This window comes from Eptesicus fuscus, chromosome 11 (assembly GCF_027574615.1).
Source record: "Eptesicus fuscus isolate TK198812 chromosome 11, DD_ASM_mEF_20220401, whole genome shotgun sequence".
NCBI classification, from domain to species: domain Eukaryota; kingdom Metazoa; phylum Chordata; class Mammalia; order Chiroptera; family Vespertilionidae; genus Eptesicus; species Eptesicus fuscus.
Genome location: NC_072483.1, coordinates 46,214,924 through 46,224,810, shown reverse-complemented (window position 1 = coordinate 46,224,810; position 9,887 = coordinate 46,214,924). Strand labels below are relative to the sequence as shown.

At 40.5% G+C, this 9,887-nt stretch overlaps 1 protein-coding gene across 2 annotated transcripts in view; it reads right to left on the bottom strand.

Moving 5' to 3' along the window:
* Window positions 1–879: 879 nt before the first annotated feature.
* Window positions 880–9,887, bottom strand: part of CERS6 (ceramide synthase 6) — a 257,579-nt gene continuing 248,571 nt past the window's right edge. For both annotated transcript variants that reach the window (XM_008138608.3, XM_008138609.3), the window contains one exon: window positions 880–6,464. In XM_008138608.3, the coding sequence (XP_008136830.1) occupies window positions 6,309–6,464 (156 nt within the window). In that variant the 3' untranslated portion in view covers window positions 880–6,308. The remainder of the gene's footprint in view (window positions 6,465–9,887) is intronic.

Sequence of the window (9,887 nt, the reverse complement as noted above, 5' to 3'; positions counted from 1 at the left end):
CTGTAGAGTCTGATACATATGAACAGATATCTCTAAAAGTAATATATTTTCCAGAATGAAGTACTACATAATATTTAATATTGAGTTCTTATAGTTTAATTTTCAAAGAGATACTACTATATATATATATATATATATATATATATATATATGTCATGATTTTGTTAAATGAACATTTGTTAAGTGGAGCACAGGGTGAACTGAGGTTCAACAAAAGATCACAAAAGAAATTGCAATACAGAGGTTTATTATTCGCTGGTCCTGGGGGAAGTACCCGGCATGCCTCAAGCGGTCACATGGGGAGGTAAAGGCAGGGTGCAGACAGAGTGAGACAGGACCGGGTGTCACATACCTTTATTAGGGTCCGTGAGTGGAGTGCTTTGGGGTTCCTAGGCTGAGGCCAGATTAGGCAATTCAAACCAGAGAGCAGGGTTTTGGTAATCCCCACAGGGGTCTCATCTAGGGTGCGTAGGCATACAGGTGCTGGGAGGCAGAGGAGACTGTTGATCGCCAAGGGCTGATCAATCCCTTGGGGCGGTCAATCAGGAACTTACACTTGCTTGTAACCCTATGGGCTGCTATCCAGGGCATGCATGGGCATGAGGGTGTCAATTTCAGGTCCCTGCAGGCCACTTGGCCAAACAAGATAGATGCCAAGGTAGCCATACCGGGGAGTAGCTCAGCTAAATTCTCGACAACATAACGTATATGTAACATATAACACTCTCGCTCAGTCATCATAGTGATTATTGGAATTTGAGGAGCCTGCAAGAAACCAGTAGGGTGAGGTAAGCCCTGAAGTAAGTCTTGCCCAGGAAGCTGCGGCATGTCACCAACTCAAGCTGGTGGTGCGTACAGAAAAGGGCACTTACACTGCACTCTTAATGCTTATCTTTATTATGAAAGTGTTTCCAAAGTAAAATGATCCTCATAATAACAATTGTGTCCAGAGAACAACAATGAATAATTATATTTTCATATAAAAATCAGCACAACAACAGTACATAAAATAATTCTAATTGGCTAACAGTACACCATTCCACTTCTGACAGATGCCCAAGCACTGAATTGTCTTACAAAAAAAGAAAGGTTTTGTCACCTACCCTATTTCTCACTGCAAGCTGAAAAAAAATCAAATCCCAAAACTAACCACCTCCCCCTTGCATGACAACAAATGGCTACTGAGGTCACTGATAATGTGGGCAAACAAAGAGCTGATGGGAGTCATGAGCTAGCAGCATTATAAAGCTTTTGGGAATCAAACTTGGACGGTATGTTCCATGTTTAAATTAATGAAGCTCTAAGTTAAAGTTCCAGAATCATCACATTACTGTTCCTATTACAGAGCTAATTTCTCTTTGGCAACTAATCTTGAAAAAACTCTCATTTTTAAAGGGCAGTTTTACAATGACAGTTTAAAATATTACTGTAGACTCCCCAAAATTATCTCTATAAAATTTCTTTTTCCCCCCACTTAACATAGAAATCATACCCACAGCTGTTGTTCCTGGTATCCAGGCCATGCAGAATACATAGGAAGCCAACCTTTCATGGACCTGTGTTCAGGGAAACAGGCTTATGTGGACACAACACTTTTTAAGAAAAATGGCATCAGGCAGAAAAGGAAGTGGGGTACAACTGATTCAAAGGCTATGGGAAATTGACAGCAAAAAAGTGACAATATTTTGGCGTCCTTTTATCAGGAGTTCCAGGAGGCTGAAAGGAATGTGAGTGAATGAGATAAACAACACAGATTTTAGGCTAACAGGTCCCTCCCATCATTTCCTGCACAATCTTGAGAATGCCAGTATTTTGGAGACACAATACAATATGCGATCTGGCTAGAGATTTTTTATTTCTTTGATCTGATGAGGTCTTAGCTTGTGGCCATTTAGTAATGTGTTCTTTTCAAAGGCTTCAGGTCGAACCCAAGTTCGAAATACCTGGAAGTACTATGGTTCTCTTTTGGGTGTCTGCAGATCTTACCAACAGTTCCTTATGATGTTTTATGTTCTTTAATATAATTTTCTCCATGAAAGCCAGCACCTGGTATGCTCCCTCTGAGTATATATTAGAAGAGTTCCAAAGGCATGGAGTGGGCAAGAGGACAGGCCTCCTCAGCATTTACTGGGCGCCCCCTAGGGGAGAGTAGGCACATAGAGGCAAACCAGAGGACTCTTCTGGATTATGACTGAAGAACTAAAATGTGGCCACAGTGTGAACCAGTGTTAATTACTATTAGGTAATTTGAGAATGGTATAATTTCATTTTACCAAGAGAAACTTAAATTGACTCTGGGGACAACAATATCTTCATTAAAAACATATCCTGCTGCATTTTGCATGACTTTAAGAACTCTTTATGATTATTGACAGTATTCTTCCATGAATAGAATGCTAGACAGCAAATGCAATAACTAGAGCTAACTGCATTTTCTTTCCATACAAGTTACGTAGAGACTGAAAGTGCCATGTCATCACTTTATCATCAGGCTGACTTTGATCTGATTTTTTCTTATTTGAATGTTAGAAACATTTCAGGGCTATTATTATTTATCAACAAAGCAGGAATCAGCCAGAGACAAAGAAAAAAAAAAAGTAAGCTAATTGGAATCTTAAGAACTCAAATAGCACATGAAATGTAAACATAAAACTTTTTTTTCCCCCCGAACGGATTTCTTGAACCTCTCTGGACATAATGACATCATCACACATACTGATAAACAGAACCTTTTAACACCTTTGGATTTATTCTGTATACTTTTTATACTTCAAATTAAGAAAAACACTCAAATATTCAGGCAACTTTGGTATTAACATTTCCAAGAAAGGAATAAAAATAACTATCAATAAAAAATCATGAATAGATTGGGAACAATCACAGGTGTCCATAACGTTCTTTTATGAAGAGCTCTTGCAAAGACTCAAGTATGTTGAAATAAAATCTCATTTTTTTACTTGTATCTAAGGTGAAAGTATTCAATTTGCTCAAATCCAAGCTCTAATATATGGAAAGTGTGGCAATAGAACTGGACATTTTGAGGTTCAATCACCATTTGGCTAAAGGTGATCTAATCTTATTTCACTAGAGTAATTTCTCTCACCCAACTGCTTGCTTTCTTTAGAGAACCAACCTTTCTTCCCAGTTTATCTTCGTCAGGTGTGTTTCATTATGTCTTGGTACCTCAGAACACCATTATCAAGAAGCCTAGCAGGAGTGAGATTTCACTGTAATAAAATCTTGGAGTGAAGCAGCAATCATATGCAGTTTTTTCTAACATAGTTCAATAACCCAAAATACTGATAGTCATTTCCTTATTCTCAACACTCATAGGACTTAATTTAGGAATGAGAACTGTATTTGGCATATCTGCTGACTGTAGGCCCTCTATCATTCTAGATTCTGCAATATTTTGCTCTGAGGCTGAGAGACTGAAGAGATTCGATGACTCTCAGCTGTGTGTGTAACATGAACAGGAAGTTGAGAGGCAGGAAGTTTCAATTGTACATAGTGAATGGTTTTTATGAAAAGAATATGGATAAGAATGAATTAGTGATATTTTGGTTTTATCACATTTTTAAAAACATACATATACATACATAGATCACACATTGATACCATTTATTGACCCAAGGCCAAAATTCTACTCAATTTTCTACTTTTTCCCTCACTAAGAGATCTAGAAGAGCTATATAACATTAGAGAATAAAGTATATTTTTTCTAGAGTCCTTCCTACATACCCTTAGTACCCTGGGAAAGTTTGAATGTGACCAGGAGGAAGGAGATATCAACATTGGCTAAGTTAATTAATGGAAACAACACTCTCACTAACCTACAGTTGAGTTTACAGAATACACTTCCAGAACTATGGCCTGGCACAAGTAGAGGACATTTTTCTCTCTCAGTCTTATCAGGCCACCATGGGAGAGCAGTAGACAGAGATATATTATTCTTCACCTCAAGAGGCCTACAAACACCATTTTGATTAGTCAAAAAGAACTCTTTGCCCTAAAATGTAAAATGAAATGAAAATCTGTAGATCTATTAAGGACTTGGTTAAACTGATGCCATCAGTCAGAGAGGCTCCAAGTATTCCCAGTCCTCCTTCTAAACGACTTTTGGAAAAAACAAAAGATTGTTTAGGTTTGTCTTTGCTAAGGATAGACTCAATTTACTTCAGGGTATGCAACTCTTCCTTAATAATGTGTAAGCTGATCTTTTGAAATTGTTCTTTTGTGCTCAAGAGTGTCAGATGTTCCCAGTTTGAACACACTGTGGTTCTCTGGTTTATTTCACCCACGGAGACTTGCTCTGCACACTAAAGCAAGCTACAATCCACTCTTCTCTGCCGTATTTTAGTTTTTAAGAACATAAATTTTCACCTTCTCAAAAATTTTCAGCCCTAACATGCTTGCTGTTACTTTTTATTTATCTGCATCTTAGCAGATGTTCAGAAGTACTTTTGACACTTTATATTGGCCTTATAAAATCAAACCATCCCCAAATTACACTCCTAAGCATATCCTTGTTTTGTGAACAGTAAGGTTTTACATGAAGAGTCGGTTGCATGGTGTTTCAATAAACAGGCAGACATATTTCCAAGCCTCTGCAGTTACTGCTATGGACCAAACAAGAAACATACTAGTTTGTAACAAGGCGGGGGAAGATTTAATATTACCGTGTGAGGTTATTGTTTGTGAGCATTCTTTTAACTAGATCGTAAATTGTGAGCACAAAGCTTTATTTATTTATTATTTTTTCAAAAAATGGGACTGAATGTGAATGGCTCTGAGCAGCGCATACACTCGCTAGTATTTTGCTGCTGTCTGCACTATGCCTGATTCACACATTTATGTCACTGCACTGTGCTTTTCAACTCTCGTTTTACATGATGGTCTTTTTGATTTATAAAGCAGGTATTTGTGAGACCTTTTTATTCCCTTACTAAAAGTTGGAAGGAAGGAGATAAAGTCTTTGGTTTGTGTGTATGGTTTTCTTACCTATACATAAATAACACTGCCATGTAGGAGACTATGGAAATGTATTTTTCAGTAGTCTTTCTCTTTGCCAATATCGTCATTCTCGTCGAATTTTGTTTTTCTGGCAATAGTTTCGTTTGAGTAAAAAATGCCTGTAAATTGAACAAATCTTCAAAGAAGCAAATGAAAGTGCAATGCTCCTCTAGTAATAGGCAAGTCTTTCTGAGTTATGTTGGGGAGAAAAGACGAAGGGTGAAAGAGTCTTTCTCCCATTGGCTTTATTTTGCTCAGAAAAATAAAACTTCAAATTCAAATACTAGATACGGCACTTTCTTTGAAAGCAGATGCAATAAAGTGCTTTGCACCAGAGGTGACCTTTGCCAACTCTTTTAACTCTCTTTTTTTCTGCTCCAAAATATACTCGATTTCTCTTTTTCATGACATGACACAGGGGCAATGGTAGAATCTGGTTGTGATCAGCTGCTCTCTCTATGCTATTCTCAGATCATGAGACTAATTCCAGAGAGTGAGAGTGGTTTCTCTGTGACTGTGACCTTCAGCAATGTCTTCCTCCAGAGCCAGGGCTCTGACCTCATAACAGAATAAAAAGATCTCTGTAACCTACAAGGTGAATCTCCAACTAGCTACCACACTCACTGAAGAAATCTTGGCTGTGCACACAAGAGATGAAGTCTATTCCAAAGCCATCTAATACAAAACAATTTTTAAAAAGCCCTCCAACGACGATGCTCTTTCATTTAAACTGCTAAATGACCAGGAAGAGTGACAACAAAAACCCTGCCCTGTTTACACTATATGCTAGGGGAATGGTCACTGCGACCAGGCACTGACACAAAGAAAGCAAACCTATGTGGAGCGGTAGGGGAATCTTGCACTGGGTTTTGCTTGCCCTAAGACAAGTTAAGCGGGTGCTCCTAGCAAATGGGGCTGCAGCAGGAGAAAGGGGTCGAAGCAGATGGAGCATCTTCCTCACTGTCACGAGCCCAGGGAGTAAAAGGAAAGAGGAAACCTCCTTTTGTCCACAGATTTATAAACAAATACAAAAAATAAATAATATTCTAACACAATACAAATGCAAATACTGTTCCCTTGTGTCAATTACAAATACAGCATGCCTACATATAGAGAATGGTAATTCTTCTTCATTCACAGACGGGACATATGGCAGTGCACTAGTCAAAATGCTTGGATAATCCTAATTTTTGTTTCTGGTGCTGAGATATTATGAAAGGAACTGCATTTGCAACTTATTAAATACTTCCAGGAACAAACAGTTCACTTTGTTCTGGACTTGTAGTTTTGAGTAATTAATCATCCAGGGAGCAAGGGCCGGTCAGGAGATAGCCATTGGTACCGCTGGTTCCATTGGTGGTGGTTGCAGTGTGGGGTTTCTTCCTTGGAGTTTCTTCCGAGTCCTCCTCATCTGAGCTAGATTCAATATCACTTCGATCATCCTTGGACACCTGTGCAATACAAGAAGGTGAGTGTAACCAGCTCCTAAGGAATCATTAAAGTATGGCATGCTCAGAAGCACATGCAATCATTATACCCGAAGGAAAACAGATCCAAATGTTAAAAAATCAAAGGGGATAAAAACTTTGTCATAGTAATGAGCTCCCCTTTACTGGAGATACACAATTTGAGTGACAAAGCCAGTTATCAAGGAATGTAGGTGGATTTCCCTATCACAGCGGCCTCTTTAAGGTACCTTTCTATTTTGAGAATGTACTAGACCACAAGTCCCACTTTCACCGGCAAAGTGGCCTAATGCACTACTGGAATGGCATTGTAGAAATATGGTACAAATGAGTCAATTTATACTTTGAATCCCATCACCCTTGGGAATCATTTAAAGTCAGCTCTCAACTACACTAATGGAAATATTCACTAATTCAGATAATCAAATCATCATTCTTCTTTGGCTTTGCAATGAATGGTTTCATTATTTAATTTCTTTTCTGTTTGCTAGAATGAAGTAGAAATTTTGTTTTATATACTATACTAGAGGCCCGGTGCATGAAATTCGTGCACGGGGGGTGGGGTGGGTGTGTCCCTCAGCCCAGCCTGCACCCTCTCCAATCTGGGACCCCTTGAGGGATGTCCAACTGCCTGTTTAGGCCCTATCCAGGACTGCTGGCTCCCAACTGCTCGCCTGCCTGCCTTCCTGATTGCCCCTAACTGCTTCTGCCTGCCAGCCTGATCACCCCCTAACTACTCCCTGCCAGCCTGATTGATGCCTAACTGCTCCCCTGACAGCCTGATTGCCCTTAACTGCCCTCCCCTGCAGGCCTGGGTCCCCCCAAACTGCCCTTCCCTGCAGGCCCGGTTGCCCCTAACTGCCCTCCTCTGCCAGCCTGGGCATCCCTAACTGCCCTCCCCTGCAGGCTTGATCGCCCCCAACTGCCCTCCCCTGCTGGCATGATTGTCCACAACTGCCCTCCCTTGCAGGCCTGGTCCCTCCCAACTGCCCTCCCCTACTGGCCATATTGTGGCGGCCATCTTGTGTCCACATGGGGGCAGCCATCTTTGACCACATGGGGGCAGCCATCTTGTGTGTTGGAGTGACAGTAAATTTGCATATTACTCTTTTATTAGATAGGATAGAGGCCTGGTGAACGGGTGGGGGCCAGTTGGTTTGCCCTGAAGGGTGTCTCGGATCAGGGTGGGGGTTCCCTTGGGATGTGGGGCAGCCTGGGCGAGGGGCCTGTGGTGGTTTGCAGGCCAGCCACGCCCCCTGGCAACCCAAGAGGAGGCCCTGGTATCTGGGATTTATTTATCTTCTATAATTGAAACTTTGTAGCCTTGAGCGGAGGCCAGGGCAGGCCAGGGCTGTGGGAAGCTTGGCTTCCTCCATCGCCAGGGGCAACTCAAGCCTCCTGCTCTCTCCAGCTCTGTGGCTGCCGCCATTTTTGTTGGGATTTATTTATCTTCTATAATTGCAACTTTGTAGCCTTGAGCGGAGGCCAGGGCCAGCCAGAGCGGGCGGGAAGCTTGGCTTCCTCCATTTTCGGGGAAACCCAAGCCTCCGTGGCCACAGCCATCTTGGTTGGGTTAATTTGCATATTCACTCCTGATTGGCTGGTGGGCGTGGCTTGTGGGCTCTTTTATTAGTGTAGATAATACATAATGGCAGTAGGAGGCATTTTGAGAACCTAGGGGTGAAGTTTAGTTTTAAATATTTCCCAAAGAAAATTGAGTGAATCAGCATGAACTGGTTCCCATTATTCCAGGGCTTTTCAATCCTCCAGTAGGTAATGAGAATGGTCATATAAAAACCAGATATAAATCTATACATTACCATAAAGAATGAAAAACAAATCAGACTGTCTAGCAAGGACTTAATTTAGGGAGAAATTAAGGAAATACTGTACTTCTTTTAATATTAAAATAGTTTGAACCTCCTACTCTGTAAGTCTAAATTATGGTAAGCATTTTACACCAAAGGCCTTAAGACCTTTGAGTAATAAATAGCACCATTTACTTACTTTCTAAGTGGAGTGGCCATAGGGACCTGGTGGCCTGGCTTCATAGAAATTTCCCTAGTCTAGTCACCTGTGATTCTCTAGGAGCTGGATTGGGGAGGTTGGCTAGGTCTCCTGGGAAATATATCAGAATTAACTGGGGGACTTTTCACGTCACGTCCTTTGTACCACCATTACTCCCCAACTCGAGAACCCTGGATATACAACTGGGTGACAAAGTGAGTTATCAAGGAATGTAGATGGATTTCTGTGTCACAGTGGCCTCTTTAAGGTACCTTTCTATTTTGAGAATGTACTAGACCACGAGTGCCCCTCCAAGTGGAGAACCACTGGTACTGAGAGAACATTACCTCTGTTAGTGGGAAGGGATCAGAAATGGCTGAGTAAATAGTGTAAAAATGGACCGTACTCCAATGCCCCTTGAGATGAGGCTAAACTCACAAGGACCATCTCCAAGAAGATTAAGATACTGAAACATCAAAACAACTAGATTATAAGGATACTTTAACTTAAAGAAACACGGGTCACAAAGACGGCACTATAGTAGGGCTCCACTACATTTAGAAATCCATTAGCCATAAATTAAGCTGCTAATAGGAAAGAAAACTAGTTTCAGAGAGTGATTAATTTACATTTGCATGATTAGTAAGATTATTTTTAATTGCATTTTGGGGGAAAATCTATAGTTATGTTGCCATCAAAGAAAGGAACAATTTAGAATGTCTCAAAATAAACCACAAATAAATGAGTCCATAACCTATGGCCATGAATCATACTGTCCTAGGTGAGCAGTAATGGCAATTAAAATATTATGAAGCCTGAGCTCTGGAATAAAATTAATGACTGTCTCTTCATAAAGTTGAGGAATAAGCTGGAGAGAAGACAATATATCTGGTGGAAACAGCAATGAAGTGAGGTGAGGACATAAGTGATCTAGTCCACAGCATCCTTATATCTTCAGTTAATGTTATCCTACTGACAGCATTGTGTATGTGGAATTAATTTGTATCCAAATAAGAAAAGAGCATTTTTAAAAAACAGAAATACATACTTACTTTAAAGAATAAGAGGTCACAGAGGGGAAAAAGCAAAACACTTTCCGCTTCTAAATAAAGTATTGATAAAAATATTTTGGATTTCTATAATAAGAGCTGACACTGAGACCTGCCTTCATAGCACATGACCAGGTGTCCTGAGCCCCTCTGTGGAAGGGTCAGCTCTGTCTTCCTCACTGAGGACAAGATGGTTAGTTAAGTGCTCTGTGGTCTAGGGCAGAGCGGGCAAAGGAGCTAATACTCAGTACTCCATGTTGGACTGTGTTTCCTCTCCCCAGTGTAGTTCTCTTTCTCCTACTTCACTTTAGGTCTATTTCTGCCTTTTAGCCAACATGTTAATCACTAATGA